The 25,322-nt window shown below is 41.7% G+C and overlaps 1 protein-coding gene across 3 annotated transcripts in view; it reads right to left on the bottom strand.

Annotated features, from left to right (window-relative positions):
• Nucleotides 1–20,394, bottom strand: part of ehmt1b (euchromatic histone-lysine N-methyltransferase 1b) — a 41,474-nt gene extending 21,080 nt beyond the window's left edge. The window contains exon 1 of one of the 3 annotated variants that reach the window (XR_014800754.1): nt 425–628. Coding sequence is in view for 2 of the 3 variants with exons in the window: in XM_084934711.1 (XP_084790837.1) it covers nt 425–625 (201 nt within the window). In the remaining variant the exon portion in view is untranslated. Of the gene's footprint in view, nt 1–424; nt 629–20,300 lie in introns of those variants that run through there. The other 2 variants (XM_084934712.1, XM_084934711.1) reach the window with 2 other exon arrangements.
• Between the last annotated feature and the right edge of the window lie 4,928 nt (nt 20,395–25,322).

Genomic DNA, 25,322 nt, shown 5'->3' with positions numbered 1-25,322 from the left:
AAGGGAGCCGTCTCCAGTCACAGGATCCATCCATGCCATAATCACATTTCTCTGCTACCACACACACAAAAAACGCACAAACAAATCCTCTCTCCTTTAAGATCTAGTTTTCGATTTCAGGAATCCAGAGAAATCTGACAGATTAGAATTACTGACAGATGAGCAGCTCGAGGAGCAAGTCTTAAATTTAAAAAAAAAAAAAAAAAAAAAAAAAAAAAAAAACAAAAGAAAGAAAGACAAAACAAAAACAGAGAAACCTTCTCAAAGAGAAGACAGCAAGAGCTCAAACTAATTGGTAGTAACTTGGTCTAAAAGGAACTGGGAAGAAAGACTATGCATCTCCTCAGACCACTAAAAGCCAACTAAGGGTGAAGAATACAAAGCTAACATGTCGTTTCTCTTGTGCCTCCAGGAAGCATCATACCTGCTTTCTTCTCATGGCCTCCATTGAGGAGAAGAAGGCGGCAGAGAAGGAGTGAGTGAGGGAGAGAGTGTGTGTTTGAGAGAGAGAGAATGAGGGAAGGAGGGAGGACAGAGAGGGAGAGGGAGAGCGCGAGGATCTGTCGAACAGATTGTTCCTCCTTTCCTTTTCTTTCCCCGCATGCACATTCACCTCGCCGGTCATGTGACCTGGTGGCTCCCTCTGTCGGTCCTCTCTGTCAGAGGGTCTCCACAGAGCATGCTCAGTCATTTCCAACTGTAACACCACTCCATTTTCCCCCCCCCCAAACTGGAAGACCCCCACTGCCAACGAAGACCCAAATCACCACCCAAAGGCTGCATACCCAACAAGAATAAGAGGAAAAAGCCTGAATAACCAGCACGTACAGACGATTTTATCTGTCAAATCATTCCTGTATTCATGCCAAATTCACTTATTCTATTTATACATATTTTGTAATTCCTTTCATCGTTTCATATAAAAATAATAAATCTTCTCGTCAGTAAAGGATTTTTAAGCTCCAAAAAGCCTCGACAGTATGCAGGCACTGCCATTTCAGGAGGAGCAATGGAGAGAAGGAAGGAGGAGGTACAAGAAATGAGGCCCAAAACCAAACTGCTTTTCTTCATAGGCAGCAGGCCACTTTTTGAACCTCTCAACAGGAGTGTCTTTTGTCTCCACTCAGCCCGAGGCCAACAAACACCACTAAACATGGCCTGCCAGGCTCATGAAACAGATATTAAGTTATAGGCTGAGCAGCCATTAAAGAAGCCTGGAAACACTTAGAAAGGAAAGCACAAAAGGACCTGAAGATATCAGCCTACGAGATCAATCAAACTTAGCATAACATGTCAGTACAAAGGTTTTCCATCATTGTTTTTGTTGTCTTTATCGTACTTTGTTTTAATGTGATCAATGAATTGATTCATCTATCGAATAAAAAAAAAATGACATCAAGAGGAAGTATATCAACGAACCCTGACATTTTATTTTAGCATTTCTGCCAACAATTAACTCACAATTAATAAAAGATAAAAAACATAAAAACAGGTTAGTTCATTGGGAGACTTCCTGGACAGGTAGGAATGCAGATGTAGAAATGCTACAGCTTCTACTGTTTCACAGCTAAACAATAACAAGCTAATCCTGACATGTGAGCTATGCAACATGCCCAAGACAATGACAATGGAAGCAGGTTGGGAGGCATACCTTCATACCTTTCTGACATTTTACTTGGGTGTCTAAAACATGAAAATACTCAAGTTATTATGAATAAAAAGGAGAAAACAAACAGTTCTAACAGAAAGCATTATACTTTATATTTCAAGAATGTTCATTTTAATTCTGATTCTGGCTTCTAAATTATGACAGCCAAATAATCAGGACATAATTATTACTCTCTCTGTATTAATTTTCTCTACAAAGCTCTCCTTTTCCTGCTCCAAATCAAGCACTCCCATTTCCATTATATAAGTGCATTTGTGCCCCTCCTAAAAAGCTCAGTGAGTCCCTGATGATAATAAAAAATAAAAATATTTTTTAAAAAGTACTCTTTCACAAGGAGCTATTCAGCTATTCTTCAAAGATCGCTCACCAGCCAAAACATGCTCTCAAATGACATCGGCTTAATGATCCATTTATGCTCGCCACAATGGCTTTGTGCGCTGATCAGGTGACGTCATCACACAGCCACATCCATTTGTACTCGTGAAATTACTCGGCACTGCTGCAGTAATCTCTCTCCACGATTTCTGTCCTCCCATGTTCGTTGTGTCATATATATGCTTGTAGAGGTGGACATGCTCACACAGCCATGCCTGAAACATGTCCATTTTGAAAATAACTGCACCTGCTATAATTTAACTTAAATGTGCAACCAGCTGATACAACACTAAAGGACGGCTTACACTAGCGGATGTGACGTCGCTTTTGTCATTTGACACCACTCGCAATGGTGAGAATGACAAGCATAAGGTCTCAAGACCAGTTGGTGACCCCTTACAACCACTGGTGGCTCAGGAAAAATGTGTGTTCCCCGATTGGTTGCAAGTGTTTGCTGTCTGCAACCAAGTTAAATTGATTGCAAAAAGGTTGCTGCATCAAAACCTTCCTTGTGATTTTCTTTGAAGATACTGCCTGTAGTTTGCATGGACAATGACAGCAGAAGTAGGCCTGGGAGACACCCATTTTTGTCATATCTTGTAGAGATTAGCATTTGAAGCAAAAATTCAATTTGTTATTTAGTGGGACCAGACAACCTCACTTGCCAACACCTCTCCCTGATGAACACGTGTGTAGGCCAGCCAAAACAAACACTCCACCACACTCCACACTCCAAAAACTACAAATAATAAAACCCAAGGCATCAATGTGGACTAAAATAAAAATTAAAAATAAAAATTAAAAAAAGCTTCATATCTCAATCTGACTGAGCATTGATGGAACAAACTTGATTCATAGAGACCCAACACAGAGGATGTGCTGCCAAAGTTCTGATGATAACACACAGCTACACACCCTCAGATGCTCCACGTCCATTTCCCGAAGTGTCTAAGCTTTTCTAGGAGTATAAAGGGACCCCTAAAAAAATATTAGAGGGGTGATCTAATTGTTGGGTCCTAGAAACCCTTAAAAAGCTATCCAGGATAAATCTATTATTATCTATTATTAGAAAAATGTGTTTTTGAAAAGACCCCATAGTTACTAAACCCTAGTAACCCTAAAAAGAGACTGCTAAGCCCAAATCATTTACATTGAGCAAATGTTAACTAGGGATGGGTACCGGTATCGGTTCTGACATAAACAGTAGTGACCAGACCGAAAAGCACATGTCGGTGCTTTTTTTCCCCCCGAGATGTCATACGCTTTGGATTTTAGCCAATCATTTTACCTTTCCAAGGATAGTAGGTGGGCCCAGGTATGTATGTTCTTTTAGAGCAGAGCTACAGATTAAAAATGCCCAAGGCGAAGAGGTCAAAAGTCTGGCTGTACTGAAACACCTCGAATCTGATGAAACTCCTGACAACGCATAGTGTTTTTTTGAAAGCCGAAAAATGCACCGTATTTGATAGCTTGCTGCGAGACCTCACACTGAGCACATCTACTGCAGATGTGGTGCCTGTTATCGGACCCGGAGTTAGCAACATCCCCCAAGAACCCGAAGAGGAGAGTCCTGGCCCCTAGCCCTGCCAGTGTAGCAGAAATGATGACGGATGATGGCAGCAGCAGCCGTTCTTCTCTGGGTGAGTAGCTTAATGTTGTTCGTGTGTAATTTGTTTAAGCACCGGTTCGAGCACCGTTTAAGCACCGTCACCATTTCAAAAGTACCGGTTTGGCACCGGTATCGGATAAAACCTAAACGATACCCATCCCTAATGTTAAGTAAAACAGAGTCATCTGAGAAATAATAAAGACAATCTCAAAGACGTCATCAGTGTGTTATTTTAAACAAGAAATAAATTTATGTTCTGAGATGATCACATCACATGGAAAATGTTACACTAACTACCCAGATAAAGAATTTAACTGCTCTCCAAAAGCTGATAAACAATTTCACTGTGTTTGTTTCTGGATGACCTCCAGAGAAGAAAGGACTACTGTTGCTAGCTTCAGTCCTAGAAATAAAGTCCTGTTGAGATCAAGTACACCAGACCTAGGATCTTCAGTGTAGAACTAGCTGAATTATATCAAGGTCTGTCACAACAACAATGAACCAGCCAAAGACGGAAAACAGAGTTTTAATAAAACTTTAATATTATGAAACTCTGTACATGGCTGTGAATTCAAAGTTATACCTCTCTCCCCCTTTATCTAGTTAGATGCTTTAAAATAATTGTTTAAGGGCATTGCCAAGTGGCAAAAGAGGGACTCTGGTAAAACTTCACTTGCTTGCCGATGTCAGTGCTAGTAAAATACTACTAATATAAAACTGTGAAAATGCTAGCTAGATACCTTGCCAAAGTGTGACAGCTTGGCAATAACTACAAGGCAGGGACTGTTAACCAGACAGCTATAAGTCAGCTATGCAAAAAGCATCTGGCACATGTAGCTTCTTCACATTCAAGTGGACCACGATGCACCTAATCAGCGTTTCCCCGCACAGACTGTGTTTTAGAGAACGTTCAAAGTATGCTGTCTACTCAAGTATATTTAGTGAGACGTTTAAATGTTTATTTTTTATTGATCCGAGAGAACCAGGCCACCTGTGATCAAATCAATAGTGGACAATAGCCACTTCCTGTCTCATGTTTTGAGTCACACCACAGCCAACAGCAAGTGTAAAACTCCTACACTGAGACAGCAGAGCAAAAGGATGACAACCAGCTGCAGTCAAAGTCTGGAGAGGATTTGAAGTGTATCAGTAGGACGAGAGACTCAATGGAGAGGCAGCTGATCAGTTTGTTCTGTTATTTGTCACACAGTACATTCTAATATATTTCTTATCCAACCGCTTATCCTCCAGTACAGGGTTTTGGGGGATCTGGAGCCTATCTCAACCATGACAACAGGAATAGACTAGTGACTTGGACAGTTCACAAAGTCTATGTCCCAAGGCTAACCCACAGACAACTGTTCACACTCACATTCAAGCCTGCTGCTAATTTAATTGCCAAATAGCCTAATATGAATTTTTTTGGACTGTGGGAGTGGTACCCATAAATAGGGCTGCCACGATTAGTCGACTAGTCACGATTACGTCGACTATCAAAATCGTCGACGACTAATTTAATAGTCGACGCGTCGTTTGAAGCTTTATAAGGTCCCAAAAGACGCAGGAATAAGTAGTAGGATTTAAGAGTGTAATAACGGACTGAAACAGAAGATGGCAGCACTGCATGTACAAGGATGCCAGTTGCCGTTAAACCCCGAAGAAGAAGAAGTAGCTTTGTCCCAGAATTGACTATGTGCACGTTAGCATATGCTACTTCCGGTGCGGAAACTCCTGTGGGGAGCTTTGTTTCCGGTGTCCTATTCGCGCCTGGTTTATGGTCCAAAACAAGTTAAGCAAATGAATGAATCAAGCGGCGATTTACATTTCTATAGATGTCTTGGGCATTTACCCAATATATCTGTAAATGATGTTCATCGACTTGCCGATATTTTTCCCCGCGCCTCAGGGCAAAAGAGAAAATGGATTCAAATGTTATATTTCTCAGCTGTCCCTCGTTTATCGCGGGTGTTATGTTCTAAAAATAACCAGCGATAGGTGAAATCAAGTAGCCAATTTTATTTTTTGATGGTGCAAAACGTTTCGTGGACATCGTGGACATACAGTACTGCACTTCAGAGTCACACTGCTAGCGATCGATGCAGCGATTCTGTACTGTACAGGAGAGACGTCACGGAGGAGATCGTCTGCAGCGATCAGGACGCAGGACACAATGTGACGTAAAAAAAAAATAAGCATGCAAACTTGCACTAAAAAATCTGCGAAACAGCGAGGTGAACCGCGTTATTAGCGAGGGACCACTGTAATTTTTAAGGTAAGTCACAACATACCCTTCGTAAATACTAATGTATAGAAACCGTTACCAGCAATCATTCATTTTTTGTGTGGCTTTTTTCATGGTTTGTTAACATGCTGTGTAGGTGTGTACTTGACTAGCTGATCTCGATATATTGGGGGAAACATCTAGTTTGACTATTCTTCACCTGTAGTTTGAATGCTGAACATTTGCCTGTTTAAACCATAATAACTGTCACTATGCAGAGATGTGCTTCTGAATGTGGACGATGTGTCTTCTGCATGCAGTAATGCAGTTCTGCTTGTGTTGAGTGATGTAAACAACTGATCGATCTAAACTCTTTAAACATCAAAATTGATCATTCGATTTTTTTATGCCACAACAGTGGTGAGTGTTCCCACCTTCTGCTCTTTGTAACTTAACGCGATCTTTACGTTTTCGAGTTTTGGACATGATTTTGGAGTATATCTTCGCAGTAGCGATTGACCGCAAAGTAAAGCTACCGGAAATGTATAACCCCACATCCGGTCTCAAACCAGGAAGTTAGCATTTTCTCGTGCACAGGGTCAATTCATAGCGCAGCCCAGCTCAGTTTCCAACAATGGCGGCAGCTAGTTAGTTTTAATGTTACTCTTATTATTCTTTCTGGGTCACAAAATAAACGTTTAACATATTTTCAGGCGAGAATGTAGCTGTGTAAACCTCAAATATCTACTCAGTTTATCAAGACACCACATATTTTCAAAAGCGCTCCGACGTTTTCGGAGACGTCTGTTACCCACTAGCTCGTTAGCTAGCCGGGGGCAAGGCTCACTAGAGCCGCTGAGAACACCGGACTCCTGGCAAATCGTTTTCAAACCCACCGCCGTCTTTCGCTACTCAGGTTAAACATGATATATAAGTCACTTAGATAAGTTAAAATGTTATTGTTTGGCTTTTTTCAGTATTTTATTTGTTCCAGAGTAAATCGGTTTGGCTGAGATTAAAGTTATAGTTTTTACACAGCTGAATAAACGTTAAGCAGACAGCTGATTATCAGAAGTGTGAGATGCTCGAGAATATACTCCGGTGTCCTGTTATATTTTAGATAGCAAGGAGTTTATTAAACTTCACCGAAACAATCTGCAAACTTCATTAAAATTTAATAAACTATCATCTTGTCTTTATTTTTAGTTAACACATACCTTAAACACTAAAAGTTGTAAGCTAATGATAGTTATATAAGAGCAGATGCTGCTGGTGCAATAAGCTGTACGTTTTACGTCCAATGGATACATGATCTGATTAGTCGACTAATCGCAAAAATAATCGGTGACTAGTCGACTATCAAAATAATCGTTTGTGGCAGCCCTACCCATAAAGAACCCACCAAGCACAGCTAGAACATACAAACTCTACACAGACAGCCCACAGCTGACCATTTGATTTGGACCCAGGATCTTGGGCAACACAATGGTACAGTGTAGTAGGAATGTGCATAACTAGCCGTACCAGATGAACTAGTAGTTTGATGCCCAATGTCGGTAAACTGTTGTGTCCTAAATTTTATGCAGTCATCTGCCACCAGGTGGAGCATTGATGTTGAGAAACTCCATAAGTCTATTAATCTAGGCCTGATCTTTTTGTTAACATCATTGTCATTGATTCTTTTAAAGATGAAAGAATGAGATTACAGATACAAGCAGGGAAAATGAGCTTTCTCTAAAAGATGGATGGGCTCTCCCTTACTATATAGTAAGGCGTTTAGTCATTCAGTAGAGGCTTAGAATAGCCCACTACATCGAAAGGAGCAAGCTAAGGTGGTCATCCCCTGGGTAAGGTATTCTGCTCTGGCATGTCTAACCGGGAAACGGACCCAGGGTAGATCCAGGACACTGGAGAGATTACATCTCTTGGCATCTCTTGAGAACACCTTAATTTTCCCTGGATAAGCTGGAGAAGGTGACTGGCAAGAGGAAGGTCTCTGTGACCCGACTTCAGATAAGCGGCAGAAAATTGATAGCTAGATGAGTTATGATTTTGTTATTTTAATTTTAAGTTTAACTGAAGTGGTCTTGAATTTCGAATGAAACAACATGCACCACTCATAATCCAGAGCACATTTATGAGTTTTCCGGATCCCTGGATCTGTTTCGAGTAGAGATCGTATTGTTCATAATCCACGATGCGAGGTGCTGCTCAGTTAAGTAACATGATTCATTATTGAAGAATATGATTAATAGTTTTCAAATTTTATTAACAGTTTTCAAATAAGAGTTTTTGAAATTGTCAAATTTAACTTGATATCTGAGTGTTTTAGTTTCAGCATATAGCACATGCAATAACACAACAGAACACTGCAACAGCAGTGAATCATCAGTGAGCATGTGCACTGAACAAATCTAACAATCAAGATACTGAACAGCTGCAGGGGTCAAATAGCACCAACAACTTACTACAAAATCCCTACAACAGCATAGACCATGTTGTAAGAAAATGAAGAGCAAGTGGAACCTGTTACGTGCATATATTCAGAATAGGCACGGCTTTGACACTAAAAAATGTAAACAATGCAACATCCAGTTTTAATCAATAAAAACCATATATCTTATTTGAAAATGTATCAATACATCTTAAAAAGTCAATGCCACACATCAGTTATTTTACCTTAATAGAAGACTTCATGGGCTTTAGCCTGTCTGCTTTTTTAAAATCTTTAGAATATTTGTCATAAGTGTGCCTACTACACAGAACCATTTGGCAGCATCACAATTCCCTTATAAAGGCAGTTTTAGCTCGACAATATAAAAATCAACCACAGGAGCCCAAAGCACTGCTCGACATTTGTCCAAGGCTGTTCTCCAACTTCATCTCCTGTCTGAATGAGACACAGATGTAACCAGTGTACACTGAGTAAAGAGGAAATTAGAAACACCTGTACAATATAATGCCGAGCTCTAGGGCTGGGCTATATCATACCGTTCACGGTAATACCGGTGTAATTTTGGGAAACGAAAGGAAAATGAAATATCGCGACAGAATATGGGTAAAACGCGCATGCGCAGTGCCTATGTTTACATACGCACATGGCGGCAGCGCAGAATGAGAAGAGCGAAAGTGGATCGTTAAATGAAACGGATGAACCAGAATTGGTTTGTAAAAATGCTGCAACTTCAGTGGTGTGGAACTGGTCTGGCTTTCGTCCGTCAGATACACAACAAAGCACTATTTTTGGTAGAGCGTGCTAGCGGGCTGTCGTTATTACCGTGTTGTTTGGAAAATACGGCACACTTAACATCAATCCTTTGATTTTTCTGAAAATCGACAGTGCCCCTTATAATCCTGTGTGCCTTATGTATGAATTCTGGTTGTGTTTACGGACCTCGAAACGATTTTATGTCGTACACGCCGCTCAAAAATCTGTCAAATGTCTTAGTACGACTTTGCTAAGCTACGAACCCGCACCGCTTGATGGATTGTCGGAGCATTACGGCTATATTAGGCAGGCGCCTCGCGGAGTGATACGTACTGCGCTTCGACATAATATTACCGTATTGTGTGTGTATAACCTCTTTTTAAGTTTTGTGGATATTATACATGGTTATGCTGAGGATATGTCGGCCAGTTTCCACTGGAAATGCCTTTTGGTTAAACTGTCAGCAAGGAATTTGCACTGTTAAATTTTTATATAACTTTAATGCACATAAAAAACAGCTGCTTGTTTAAGTGAAAATACATTGATGGGGTTTTTTGCACTAATAAAGTTGTGGAGTTGTAAAGTATTTTGTCTAGTGTCAATTATATCGTCAGTTATATTGTTGTCACAAATTTTCAAATGTATATCGTGATAAATATTTTTGGTCATATCGCCCTGCTCTACCGAGAAAAATAAGTGTTGTGATTATTTTGGTCAATTTTATAATTTCAATTATTTAACACAAGATATTAACTATATTAAAAAAAACTGCATGATGTTTGTTAAACAGTGGATTCTCTTAGCTTTAAATGTAATTCAACTGAAAATCAAATAAACATGACACAGGTTCATTTGACAATGAGTTGGGCCGGGACTAGCGGGTCTTTTTGACAGTGAAGCCCATCTCGCAAAGGCAAGTAGACTGCTGTCAGAACTACCTACTCGTCTCAGGTTTTCCACTGGGTGGTAGCACATAGCACCAGGTACTTTTTTTATTACTTACTCAGCTGGGGTTCCACGTGATCTTAGGCAACCCGAAAATGTGACATCAACAGTCTGCATGCTACCGACTGGCTATTCAGTGGCGTCACTCGAGTCATGAAAGCGTCTCTTTTTTTAAAAAACCAAAACCACTCTTATTAAAACTTAGCAATGAGGGGAATGGGTAAACAAAGAAAGAACACCGTAGTCCCCAAACAAAAAGTCATACACTAACCAGCAGGTACACCAACGTCTTGATGTCCTCCATTGTTGTGGTGTTGTGTCGTATACAAATTGTGTCACTGGACTTTCACCTGTGTTTCTATAACGACTCCACGCACACTAAATGGTACTCGATTGTAATTGGAAATTACTGCATGGCAGGGCATGGTCTGTGGCGCAGCTGCGGGGGAGGCAGACACACCTGACCGGCATCTGCAATAATCAATTACAGTGGTGCCAAAACCCAGAAATCAAGCATGGCGGAACTATGACTGGGCCAGCCAGGCGAGGTGCTAAACCAAATGGTGGCCGGGAGAGCGGAAGGAGCAGGTGGCAATGTTACGTCGCCAGTGGAAACAGCTGCAGGACCGCACAGAGTGCCGGATGCAGCTCGGATTGGGTCCTGGCTGACACTGCCACCTCCCCCATCGGGGTCCGTCGTATGGCCAATGCCATTCGGTCCGGGTGTCCGGCAGCCGTGCCAGTCCCCAGGGTGAGGCCAGCCAAGGCACAGCCTACCTTCGCACTAGTACCAACTCCTCGGGTGGGAGCAGCTAGTACCCGGCAGGTGCCTGCACCTGTTCCTGTTCCCTGGAGGAGGGCAGCCGAGCAACCTCCACTTCCACCACCTGCTCAGCCCAACCCAGTGGACAGTGTGCCAGAGGGACCTGCTCTGCCGGAGCTGGGGATCAGGGCACCAGAGGGACTTGCTCAGCCTGAGCTGGTTGACAGTGTGCAGGAGAGTCCTGCTCATCCAGAGCCGGAGGCCGATGTGAGGGAGAGTCCTGCTCAACTGGAGGAGGTCAGAGTGCAGGAGGGACCTGCGCACCAGCTGGACCTGCCTCGTTTCTACCAGAGACCAGCGTGCGGTGGGGTCCTGCGTGCCGGCCGCCTGCGAACCTCGGCTCACGTCCGTAACTGCTGCGCCAACGCCGCTTGCCATGCGGCCGAGCCAACACATACCTGCTGCTGAATAGGTTCGGCCGGATGACTCCCCGGCCTCATTCAGGCGATGGGGGTATGTGGCAAGGCGTGGTCTGTGGTGTGGCTGCGGGGGAGGCAGACACACCTGAGCGGCATCAGCAATCACACCTCACCGGCTTAAAAGCAGAATGAACTGGATTCTGTTGTTGTTAGTGGTGTGTTTAGCTGGCAACTGAAAAGCTGCCACCGTGCGTAACTTGTGACAACCGGAAATAAAAGAAAAAGTGCTGAAAAGTGGGAAAATGTGGTGGAGTCTGTCATGCATTGTTTAGAGACAATGTCTAGCGTTAATAGCCTTAGCCTCTAGCATTAATTTAGAACAAAATTGAATTAGTTGCCCTACCTGATCTTTACACACCCAGTGGGATTTGAAGCTCTGCAAAGGAGGCAGACAAGATAGCACACACACCCAATGCTTTCCTGATGTTCGAATTAACCCAGGATGCACATGCTTTAAAGTGGCAGCACCAAGAAAAAGCCAACCATGAGGTTCAAACACAAAACCTTCTTGCTTTGAAGCAACAGTCATAACTACTGGTTCACCATGCTACCCTTAGTTTTAAAATGGTTCTTTCATGTTGGTGTTTTCTTTTGGGATATATAGGCACCTAGTTGGTGAAGTGGTTCCTACAAAGAAGGGTTGCCACACAGGAAATAAAACATTTTCCCACTTTGCTTTCACTTTTACAGTGAAATCAACTTCAAAGAATCAGCAGGCAATCCTTCTGCATTATATCTATGCTGGGGGTGTGTCATAACCGCAAAGGCTTGAAACCCCTACACTGTACCCCATCATGCACCTCACTAAAAATGTAACTACACATCACATAAATGCAACCTTCAGTTACTGGGATGGGCCCATTGAGTAACATTTCCTCCTAAACAGTTCTGGTCAATTCTTCTTGTGATACCATTTTTTTTAACTGACTAAATGAAAAAGGCTGAAGACGAAGAAGAACTCCACCATCAACTAATGTTTTGGCATAATAATGACCACAGAGCAATAGGGATGGGTACTGATGGTTCTGACATAATTGGTAGTAACCAGAACGAAAAGCAGCGCACATTTCGGTGCTTTATTTCGGTGCTTTTTACCTTTCCAAGGATAGTAGGCGGGCCCAGGTACATACATTCTTTTAGAGCAGAGCTACAGATTAAAAATGCCCAAGACGAAGCGGTCAAAAGTCTGGCTGTACTTCACAGCAAAAGATGCAAATTCAGCAGCCTGCAACAAGTGCTTTAAGGTGACTGTGCAAAGGAGGTAACACCTCGAATCTGATGAAACACCTGGCGACGCATAGCGTTTTTTTAAAAGCCAAAAGTGTATCGTATTTGATAGCTTGCTGCAAGACCTCACACTGAGCACATCGACTGCGGGTGTGGTGCCTGTTATCGGACCGGGAGCTAGCAACATCCCCCAAGAACCCGAAGAGGAGAGTCCTGGCCCCTAGCCCTGCCAGTGTAGCAGAAATGATGATGGATGATGGCAGCAGCAGCTGTTCTTCTCTGCGTGAGTAGCTTAATGTTGTTCATGTGTAATTTACGTTGAGTAGGCTAACTACTAGGGCTGCCACAAACGATTATTTTGATAGTCGACTAGTCACCGATTATTTTTGCGATTAGTCGACTAATCAGAGCATGCATCCATTGGAGGTAAAACGTACAGCTTATTGCACCAGCATGCATCTGCTCTTATATAACTATCATTAGCTTACAGCTTTAAGTGTTTAAGGTATGTGCTAACTAAAAATAAAGACAAGATGATAGTTTATTAAATTTTAATGAAATTTGGAGATTGTTTCGGTGAAGTTTAATAAACTCCTTGCTATCTAAAATATAACAGGACACCGGAGTATATTCTCGAGCATCTCACTTCTGATAATCAGTTGTCTGCTTGACGTTTATTCAGCTGTGTAAAAACTATAACTTTAATCTCAGCCAAACCGATTTACTCAGGAATAAATAAAATACTAAAAAAAAAGCCAAACAATAACAGTTTTAAGTTATCTAAGTGACTTATATATGTTTAACCTGAGTAGCGAAGGACGGCGGTGGGTTTGAAAACGATTTGTCCGGAGTCCGGGGTTCTCACCGGCTCTAGTGAGCTTTGCCCCGGGCTAGCTATCGAGCAAGTGGGTAACAGACGTCGGAGCGCTTTTCAAAATATGTGGTGTCTTGATAAACTGAGCAGATATTTGAGGTTTATACAGTTACATTCTCGCCTGAAAATATGTTAAACGTTTATTTTGTGACCCAGAAAGAATAATAAGAGTAATATTAAAACTAACTAGCTGCCGCCATTGTTGGAAACTGAGCTGGGCTGCGCTATGAATTCTGGGACGGAGCTACTTCTTCTTCTTCGGGGTTTAACGGCAGCTGGCATCCTTGTACATGCAGTGCTGCCATCTTCTGTTTCACTCTGTTATCACACACTTAAATCCTACTACTTATTCCTGCGTCTTTTGTGATCTTACAAAGCTTCAAACGACGCATCGACTATTAAATCAGTCGTCGACGATTTTGATAGTCGACGTAATCTTGACTAGTCGACTAATCGTGGCAGCCCTACTAACCACGTTATTAAATTAAGTCATGTAAGGTGAACTAGCAAACACCGTCGTAGTTACATGCAGCTGTCTTCTTGTTTGATGGCAGATACTCCCTTCACCCTGGCCAAAAAGGCTAAAATGACCAAAGAAAAAGTGCAGAAAAAAGGAGACTGCTAAAAATAAAAACATAGAGGTTTTTGGACAAAGTTTGTGTTTTCCATTCTTTAAGCACCGGTTCGAGCACCGTTTAAGCACCGTCACTGTTTCAAAAGTACCGGTTTGGCACCGATATCGTATAAAACCTAAACGATAACCATATTGCTCTGTAGGGATGGGTATGAGGTTAAATGGGGTTGAACTAGCACTACTATAAATGTTGGCAATAGCAGTGGTGCCGGACATTTCTATAGGTGCTACATAACTTGCAACTCTGTCTTACACATTTACAATAGCTTATTTAAAAATAAATAAATAAATAAATAAACACTGCTAGGTTTAATAAAATCTTTAGTATCCAAAAATAAAAAAAAATAGGGTTGGGTACAATTCATATTTTAACTGGAATCTGGAATTAAGTAGAGGTACCCAGCTATACCTTTCTGGCATTTTAGACTGATCTCTAATCTGTCTTTTGTCTCTTTGGTGCTGGAGAAATTTGCTTTCTACCAGTTTCAGGATCTCCTAGGGAAAAAAAATGTCATCACTTAAACATTTCAGTCTGGTTTCAAAACACATAATGGCACAGAAGCAGATCATTTATTGATTTTCTACTGGAGAGTTGTACTAAAGAAACTCTGCAGAGGTTTCACCACCAGGTTGATTAGTTTTTCATCATAACCTGCTCCCCTCACATGGGGGCTTTACATCCTAGGTCCAGTACTCTTCACTTTTCCTGCTCCCATTAGGATATATTTTCAAAGAAAATTTCAAAGAAAATGTATCCCAATGCGAGTCATCTGTTATGCAGATGACTCACAAATCTATCTTACTCTCAAAAAGAATACCACAGCCCCAATTTCAGACAAAGTTGTATTTCTTGAACCTGAATCAACAAAAAACAGAAGTGGAACTAGCCCTCCTGAGCCTTATGCGTCCTTTAAATGTCGTCTTGGCCCTTTGGATAATTTCTAAATGTCCCTTGCAAAAAAAACTGACAACAGCTTCACATTTGGTAAACAAATAAATGCTGTTGTTGGAGCTAGATTCTTCCAGTTGAGGGGTTTTCTAAAGTCTAAGCCCATTGTATCTTTCATTGACTGTAAGGAAGTAATTCATGCCTTCATTTAGAGCTGGGCAAATTATACTGTGATAAGGCTTTTAGGCCATATCACAGTATAATTTGAAGCATGTGCGGTAACGATATATATATCGCGATATATTCTTTTCTTCTGTATAAAGTATTTTACACACTATAAGGCACACTTAAAATCCTTTAATTTTCTCAAAAATCGACAGTGTGCTTTATGTATGAATTCTGGTTGTGCTTACTGACCTCGAACCGATTTTATGTGGTACACGGCGCACAGATATCTGTCAAAAATGTTTTAGAACGACTTTGGTAAGCTATGAAGCCGCACCACTTGATGGTTTGTCGGAGCATTACAGCTGCCGTAGTCAGGAGCTTCGCGGAGTAATCTGGGTCCAAAACTCCGTCTGCTTCAGGTCCCAAAGTCAAACGAACACTGCGGCATCACTGAGAGTTAAAAACTGTCTAAATTCTTTCATCTTTAATAAAATGATCAGCGTTGCTGCTTTACCAGGTGTAACAAAAAAGTTTAACATCCAGGCATGAAAACAGAATTTATTAAATTCAACGGAGTTAGAAATTAGCAGGAAGTTAGCTCGCTAGTTTCCACCTAAACATGATATGCCATGTTCTGACTGAGAGATTTCTGAAAAAATGAAAAAGTACAGCTCTGCTATCACTTCCAACATAAATGAAGACAGAAAACTAAACAGCAGTGACGTTTGTAGGGTTACTGAAGTTGAGCTAGCTGGTATATAATGATGTGCTACGTGATCGCTAGCAAAACAGCTATGTTAGCATAACATTAGCACAGTGAAGCTGAAGGATGGACGCTAACTTTTTTCCACTCGATAAAAGTTAACGTGAGGGTTTCTGGTGGTTAGGGACAAATGCAACTGCATGGCAGGATGCTATAAATGGACCAAACTTCAGTCAGGAGAACAACTGAGATAATCCATCCACAATACGAGGTTGGTTATTAATATACTGCAACATGGGAATAGAGCAGCTGCGAGAGAATTCAACATTAATGAATCAATGGTAGGGAAGTGGAGGAAGCGCAGTTTTTGGCTTTCCCCATATTCCAAAAGTGCTTCGTCTCTTTGCTATTACTGTCGCCCGGCATAATTTGCAGATGATGTTGTTTGCAGCCGCTGCAATGCTTTCGACCAAAACAGGCGCAGCTTGATGATGACACCATTAACATGCGCTATCGCGGTAGAGTCAAAATCTCTACAGTTGGCCAAATTTATATCGTTTCTACCGTATACCGTTTATACCGCCCACCCCTACCTTCATTTCATGCATGCTTGACTATTGCAATAGTCTTTATCTGGGCAGCCAGGCTCTGCTTTCTCATCTGCAACTTGTCCAAAATGCATCATCTCGACTCCTTACAGGAACACACAAGCGGAACCACATTTTTCCTGTTTTGGCTTCTTTCTTTCACAGTGTTTTTCAGCTTTTGTTTGTTTTCTGCTCTGCCACCTGAGCTACAGCCAGGTGGCAGAGCAGGTCAGCCACTAATCAGAAGGTCGGTGGTTTGATCCCAGGCTGCCTCCTGGCTGCATGCCAAATATCCTTGTTTGCCTACTGGTGGTGGTCAGAGGGCCCGGTGGCGCCAGTGTCCGGCAGCCTCACCTCTGTCAGTGCGCCCCAGGGCAGCTGTGGCTACAATGTAGCTTGCCATTGCCAGTGTATGAATGTGTGTGTGAATGGGTGAATGACTGAATGTAGTGTAAAGCACTTTGGGGTCCTTAGGGACTGAGTAAAGCGCTATACAAATGCAGGCCATTTACCATTTTCAACAAATTAAATGGGTTAAAACCTGCTGACATTCCTGCTCTTAACTATGCACATTCCCAAAAGATTGATGAGATAAATACAATTCAGTCAGTACCCCTAAAACCTAAAACACAAAGCTTGGTACCCAACCCTACCAGTTTCAAAATGTAGGTTAAAAAATAAATAAATAAATAAATAACAAAATAATCTTTTAGATGTTATAACATGTTTTGACCAGTGATCTGTTGGGCAAGGCAATACCAGACCATCAATGTTTCAAGTTTTCTCCTTTGAATTTTCAGATAATATTAAGAGCACATTATGGCCCCCAAATTGGCTGTGCCGCACACAGTGGTGTCACCACAGCCCTATCACCGTTTTTAATATCGCTGTATCAATATAATTATCTAACGCTCATGTCTTCAATCCAACTACGCTAGTTTACATAAACTTAGCAGTGCACAACAAGCCCAAATGAAACAAAGCGTGGCTTGAACCACGAGACGTGACGTTTCGGTGAGTATTTACTCTATGCTATAGATACTAATGCCTTACTTATACTATGATGTAGACATAGAAACCCAACAGCCAAGTAGTCCTCCTTGTTGTATGGCTTTAAAGTCCACCTAGAGCTGGGCGATAGAACGATAACGATATGTATTGCGAAATAACTTTTTCTCGATAGAAAAGTTAAACTATTGCAATAGGCCTCATCTCTCTTGTCCTCTTAAAAAAAAAAAAAAAAAAAAAAAAAAAAAAAAAAAAGAAGAAGAACAGCCAATCCAAATTAAGTAGCGCAGAGCCGAACCAATCACAGCCGCAGCGTCACGTCACGTGACTTGTTACGTACAACACAAGTGCCAAGCCGCACATGTGTATTTGTTTGGCAAGCAGCCAGCCGCTGTGCCGCCCGGGTAATGGAGGAAATGAGTGTGCCGACTAGAGAAAAATCAACCGAGGGCGTGACCTAAGGTTACCGAAGAGAAAACAGATGATGGTTCCAATGCCGGAGAGATTGTTGAACGGAAGAGCCATAGAAGTTCTGTAGTGTGAAGGTATTTCGGCTATTTCAAGTCTGACAAAAAACAGAGTAGCGCGCACTGTAAATTGTGCCGAAAGCAAGTCTGGAAATACAATAAACCGGTGCATGCTCAATCTCTGACTGGAAGCGCTAATTCGTCATTCGGCTTTTGTCAGACTAAAGTAACTGTTAAAACTGTTTGAAAAGCTAAGCTATACAACAAGGAGAGATTGAGAATTTCCTTTTAGTTCTCAGTTTATTTGATATTGACAAAAGTTAGTCAATTTTGTCTGTTCTTCTGTAAAACAAACTAAGATTTATTTTTAGAATTAATATTTTGTTTCTAAGTGGAATTGACAATTTAGTAGCCTGTTGTTTGTTCTATTTTGAAACTTAAACGCTTTAGCGGCTGCCTTTTGTGTAGTTTGCAATATTTGTCTTTATTTATCTGAAAAAGTCTCATGTTCCTTAAGTACATCTACCCTGTTGAACTTATTATGGGAAATAAATATTTAAATCAAAACAAGCTGCTGATTATTTCACATTTTACTTGTGAGCAACGGCACATTTAAATCTTACAAATATAGTTATTTGGCTTATATTGCGATATATATCGTTATCGCCTGAAATGAAAAAAACATATCGTGATATGAAAAAATCTTATATCGCCCAGCTCTAAGTCCACCTAAAGTCTACTGCTTGTGTAGTTTATGGTCCATGTGTAGTTTATGGTCCATCATGTAAATTTGTGGACAAGTGCATGTGGTTGCAAAAAACAAACAAAAACAAAAAGCTAGCCATTTGCACGAACCCTCACCCTACACTCACCATCTGATGATAACATTCATATCACAGGGAACCACACAGACCCTGTTGGTCTCACGAACATGTAAATTATAGTCCCACAATAAACTGGAGCAGGTTTGAAACTCAAACAGGGATAATGCTTAAAGTTGGTGATAAAAACACGATTCTGGGTTTAGATTGTGACTCTTGAAGTGGGTGTAAAATTGATTTACTTTGGTTCTGAGGGGGTGAAGTAGAAGAAATATATTTTTTCATGGATTTACCTTTTAACATTCATTTATTCAAACATTCATTCAGGTTGCCTGTTAATAACCAATGTATCTTTAAATTTTTAAAATGAAAGGTCCAACATTTCATTCATATCATTTCTATCACATGAAAAATAAAGCCTTCCAATTCCTGACTGTACTCCAACATGGTGCCTGAAATCATCAGCTTAAAACCATGAGATTGGCACGCATATTTCCTCATTTTCCTCCTTTTTAAAACAGGTGAAGTGGCCCATTGAGGGCAAATGCATCAAATAACAAACAGTCACTCACTCACACACCAGCTATGAGCGTAAACGGAAGTGGCTCCACAGCTCAATGCCCTACACCTTTCTCTGCTACACCTCGAGATACTCTCAGCACTGTTGGAGCGACCTCTGCCGAACAAAGCAAGCATACCATATCTGCCATATCTACTAAAAAGAAATGAAGCACCAGAGACTGAAGCTGTGGCAGCTTTGCACATGCCGATCAGCTGAAATGATCCACCTTCACCATTAAAACCTTCCTGTAAAAGCAAATCAAATCAATGCACCTACAAAACAGCCAGCAACACTGAGAGCCGTGACAATATCCAACACAGATCAGCCTTCACTCGACGAATAATTCAAATCATAATTGAAAGGTTAAAAAAGAGAAATAATGAGTGAAAAGGTGAATCCGGATCTGGCGCCATATGTATGCAATGGGAGGCTGTTGCAGCTCTGCCAGTGCTGGCTTCATTTGACTGCATCAGTTACAGCACACCACCGTGGAGATAGCATTATCAGTCGAGCGTTTAACCGCACTGTTGGGGAATAAATGGAGACCGATCGGTGTAAAGAGGACAATCGCTGGAATCCGGGTTTTTTTAGGAATTTAAAAGTGAGCATTCTGTTGTTAGCTAGCATCGCTGCTAACAGCTAGCTACAAAACAGTGTACAAATTAGCCACCAGTGAGCCGGCGACAAACAGTGCAGCAAGAACTTTGAGAATATTGGCTAAAAATGCAAGTTTAAGGTGTGTATGTGGTTTATTTTGAACCGCTAAAGCTGGACACAGGCAGGACAGTGACACAACCCGGGACCATGTATAATCAGACCCCGGCGAAAAGCGAACAACGTGCCTGCACAGAGTATTCATTTTCCGGGGCGCAGCATCTTCCTGCACATTCAGTTGCCCTCCGGTCCAGCACAAAAGCAAAAGACTCCAAGGCTGGCAGCGGCCAATTTAACGCGAACCGACAGTTCGACACCGGCGGCTCGGCCGCTCACAGGGGGCTGGTCCACCCGTCGGGACAAAACATATTTTCCGTGGAGCGGAAAACAGGGCAAAAGGAAAACAAGCTTGGCGCAGAAAAAGCTCACACACTCACCTCGGTCCCAACCGAAGCCATGGTGCCTGGACGTAAACTCCGCCCACCGTGGAATTACGTCACATTTATTGATGCGCGCACTGAGTTAAAAAAGCCACACCTGAAGGCTGCTTTTGAAGAGCTTCTGTACTAAGACGGGGTATCAACGGCTCCGAAGGACAAAATGAGGGGCAAACAAGGGCAAGTCGATCAATTTATGGGGAAAAATGTCAAATTTCACAGAACAAAATTTGGAAATGTACAAGAAAAAGCTCTCAAATTTCTGAGGAGAACAAAAACATTTTTTTGCAAATTTAGAACGAAATTTTTAAATTAAATATTTACAAAGAAAAAATGGAAAAGGTTACCAAAATTTAGAACAAAAATTTAGAAAATAAATGAACAAATTAGGGAGAAGGCCCTGGGGGCAGACCCAGGACACGATGGAGAGATATCTCTCGGCTGGCCGAGTTCCCCCGGATAAGCTAGAGGAGGTGGCTGGGGAGAGGGAGGTCCGGGTTTCTCTGCTGCCCCCGTCACCCGGCCCTGGATAAAGCGGAATAAGATGGATGGATGGAATTAACAAAGAAAGAATTACAATACAAAGTCACACATTTACTAGGAAAAATGGCAAATTTACTAAAATTGGGGAAAACAAGGAAAAAGTTGCAGATTTCTTGGAATAAAACGTACGTAAAACGTAAAATCATGCTTATTAAACATTCTGCTTTTGAAAGGTTTCTGTACTAACATGGACTTTCCTTCCTACTGCTGTCAGACTCCACAACAAAGACTTTGCAGCTGACCAAACACGCACATCCACCCATGTGCAATAACACTAAGTGCAATTCTCTTTTTCTGACAACACTGTATTTTCCCACGTGTGGGACTAATAAAGGTTATCTTATTTGACTCTTAGAGGCTACGAAGGACAAAACAAGGGGCAAAGAAGGACAAAATGAAAAATGTATAAGGAAAAACTGTCAATAAGATAAAATACAAGAAAAGCTCTCAAACTTATGAGAGCAAAGTCAGAAATTTTATTCAAAAAGTTGCAAAGCTAATTTAAAACTTTAAAAAAATCAGATAAGATAAGACTTTACATCCACATCAGGTGAACGGTGTAGGAATTTGGCATTTTGCATATGTGCCTCCCACTTGTTAAGGGACCAAAAGTAATGGGACAGAATAAGAACCGTAAATCAAACTTTCACTTTTTAATACTTGGTTGCAAATTCTTTGCAGTCAATTATAGCCTGAAGTCTGGAACACATAGACATCACCAGACGTTGGGTTTCATCCCTAGTGATGCTCTGCCAGGCCTCTACTGCAACCGTCTTCAGTTCCTGCTTGTTCTTGGGGCATTTTCCCTTCAGTTTTGTCTTCAGCAAGTGAAATGCATGCTCAATCGGATTCAGGTCAGGTGATTGACTTGGCCATTGCAAAGCAGTCCACTTCTTTCCCTTCAAAAACTCTTTGGTTGCTTTTGCAGTATGCTTTGGGTCACTGTCCATCTGCACTGTGAAGCGCCGTCCAATGAGTTCTGAAGCATTTGGCTGAATATGAGCAGAAAATATTGCCCGAAACACTTCAGAATTCATCGTGCTGCTTTTGTCAGCAGTCACATCATCAATAAATACAAGAGAACCACTTCCACTGGCAGCCATACATGCCCACGCCATGACACTTCCACCACCATGCTTCATTGATGAGGTGGTATGCTTAGGATCATCAGCAGTTCCTTTCCTTCTCCATACTCTTCTCTTCCCATCACTCTGGTACAAGTTGATTTTGTCTCATCTGTCCATAGGATGTTGTTCCAGAACTGTGACGGCTTTTTTATTATTTTTATTTTATTAATCCTTTATTTATCCAGGTAAAAAATCTCATTGAGATTAAAAATCTCATTTCCAAGAGAGACCTGGCATCATGAGAGAGACCTGGCATCATTTTAGATGTCGTTTGTCAAACTCTAATCTGGCCTTCCTGTTTTGGGGCTCACCAAAGGTTTACATCTTGTGGTGAACGCTCTGTGTTCATACTGCTGGAGTCTTCTCTTGATCGTTGACTTTGACATACATACACTTTCCTCTTGGAGAGTGTTCTTGATCAGGCCAACTGTTGTGAAGGGTGTTTTCCTCACCAGGGAATGGATTCTTCGGTTATCCACCACAGTTGTTTTCCATGGTATTCCGGGTCTTTTGGTGTTGCTGAGCTCACTGGTGCATTCCCTTCTTTTTGAGAATGTTCCAAACAGTTGTTTTGGCTACGCCTGATCTTTTTGCTATCTCTCTGATGCGTTTTGTTTTTTCAGCCTAATGATGGCTTACTTCACTGATAGCTCTTTGGATCTCATCTTGGCAGTTGACAGCAACAGATTCCAAATGCAAATAGCACACTTGAAATGAGCTCTGGACCTTTTATCTGCTCATTGTAATTAGGATAATAAGGGAATAACACACACCTGGCCATGGAACAGCTGAGAAGCCAGTTGTCCCATTACTTTTGGTCCCTTAACAAATGGGAGACACATATGCAAACTGTTGTAATTCCTACACCGTTAACCTGATTTGGATGTAAATACCCTCAAATAAAAGCTGACAGTCTGCAGTTAAAGCACATCTTGTTTGTTTCATTTGAAATCCATTGTAATGGTGTATAGAGCCAAAAATCTTAGAATTGTGTCGATGTCCCAATATTTATGGACTTGACTGTACATTTATACATATACATACACAAATACATGCACACGTTCATACATATATAAGATGCATTATGCATGAGGTGGTAACCGTGGATGACCAATGGAGGTGGTAACCGTGGATGACCAATGGATGACCACAATGTCCAAGTGACTCATGACATCATGAGGAGGAGTTATAGAGTCTAACTGCTGTTGGGATGAATGATCTGCGAAAGTGCTCCTTCCTGCAGTGACAGTGTTTCAGTCTCTGACTAAAGGAGCTGCTCAGCGCACTCCCAGACTCATGCAGAGGCTGATGTGGGTTGTTCATGATGGATGTCAGCTTTACTAACATCCTCCTCCCGCCCATCACCTCCACAGACTCCAGAGGACATCCCAGCACAGAGCTAGAGCTCCGCACCAGTTTGCCAATCCTGCTCCTCCTGTCCCTGTTTGTGCATCCACTCCCCCAGCAGGCCACTGCATAGAAAAAGGTGGATACTACCACAGTGTCATAAAATGTCCTTAACAGAGTCCTGCAAACTCTGAAGGACCTCAGTCTCCTCAGCAGGTGGAGTCGACTCTGGCCCTTTTTATACAGGCTGTCTGTATTTGTAGTCCAGTCCAGTTTATTGTTGAGGTTAACACCCGGGTACATGTATGAGTCCACTATCTCAATGTCTTTTCCCTGGATGTTCACCAGTGTTGTAGGGGGTGACTTCCTCCTGAAGTCTATGACCATCTCCTTTATCTTGCTAGCGTTGATTTGGAGAGCATTGGTCTCACACCAGCCAACAAAGTCACTGATGACCCTCCTGTATTTCTGATCATTTCCGTCTGATACGCATCTGATGATGGCTATATCATCTGAGAACTTTTGTAGGTGGCAATGGTCTGAATTATAACAGAAGTCAGAAGTATACAGGCTGAACAAGAAGGGTGAGAGAACCGTGCCCTGTGGCGCCCTGCATGCTGCAGATTACCATGTCGGACAACAGTCATGAAGCCTCACATTCTGTGGTATGTTGGTTAAGTAGTCAGTGGTCCATGTAGTCAGCTGTTTGCCCACTCTGGTTCCCTCCAGCTTCCCTAGTGTAGGCTGGTTGGTGTTGAAAGCACTGGAGAAGTCAAAAAACATGATCCTCACAGTGTTCCCCGCCTGCTCTAGGTGAGAGAGGGATTGCTGCAACAGGTACATGACAGCGTCATCCACCCCAATTCCAGACCAGTAGGCAAACTGCAAATCTAAAATTATTAAAATAAAACCTGAGTTGAACAGTAATGTGAGAAATGTTACAACATGTCATAATTTATTTAATAAAGCCTAAAATGCAGAAGCAGTGTGTGAAAAACACACTGATTCAGTGACTTGTAGGACCACCTTTAGCAGCAATAACTTTAAGTAATCATTTTCTGACTTTATCAGTCTCGCACATCGCTATGGAGGAATTTTTTTTTCTTTTCCTGTACTGCACCAATCAGACAGAGCACTGGACACCCTCACATACTGCTTCTTGTCTGTCATGTGCTCAGTAATATAGCTTCTCTCTCAGCAGCAGCCGCTGAGGAATCTCCCAAACAACGTGAATCCGATAACTTGAGAACTAGATGACATAGCAGCTGCAAATTGATACCATAGATCTACTAAAGATCTACTCAAGGTCAGAGGTCAAGTTTTATGAAAATCTTGTAAGTGTGATCACTTCAGGTATGCAGTATTTTGAAATTGATACCATAGGTATATCTACTTGGAGGCTGTGGGTAGCACTGACAGCAGCCAATATTTTTACTTTCTCCAGATGTGTACTCTGGATTGTTCTAGTACTGAATGTCTCTCTAGTAAAACTAATATGAGGCACAGCTAACCGTCTTTAGGCATTAGTCCGGTTGAACTGCATCTAATATATGCATGGGAAATGGAGGAAACTTGTGGTTAAATGGTAAACAGTAACTCTCAACAGCAACTTAATTTAACAGTAGGTTTTGTTATCCGCCAGAGGGCGCAAGCCGGACATTATCGGTGTTAAACACAGTGGAGAAGAAGGTCAGATATCTCTTAATATAAGAACTCTCACTCTATCGACTTCTGGTTTGATAGGGGGCGCTCATGAAATCGTTCTGGTAACGAGTCGATATTATGTAATTTCGAATTCATTATTATTGCCTTGGAGAACAAAACTAAAATAACATTTTGGCTGTTTATGTAGAAGCATTTGCAAACGATTGCTTTAGCCGTTTCGTTATAATTACTCCTATTCCCTGAGGTCTTGGTCGTGTGCGCCATCTGCTGGCAACCTTCTAAACTCCAGTTCATTTCTACACAATGTTTTTAACAGGAAGTAGACTCTCTTCCAAGTTAT

The sequence above is a fragment of the Perissodus microlepis genome, chromosome 7, assembly GCF_051167445.1.
Source record: "Perissodus microlepis isolate ML-2025 ecotype Zambia chromosome 7, ASM5116744v1, whole genome shotgun sequence".
NCBI classification, from domain to species: Eukaryota; Metazoa; Chordata; class Actinopteri; order Cichliformes; family Cichlidae; genus Perissodus; species Perissodus microlepis.
Note: the sequence above shows the minus strand (reverse complement) of the source record. Positions and strands in the feature narration are given on the sequence as shown.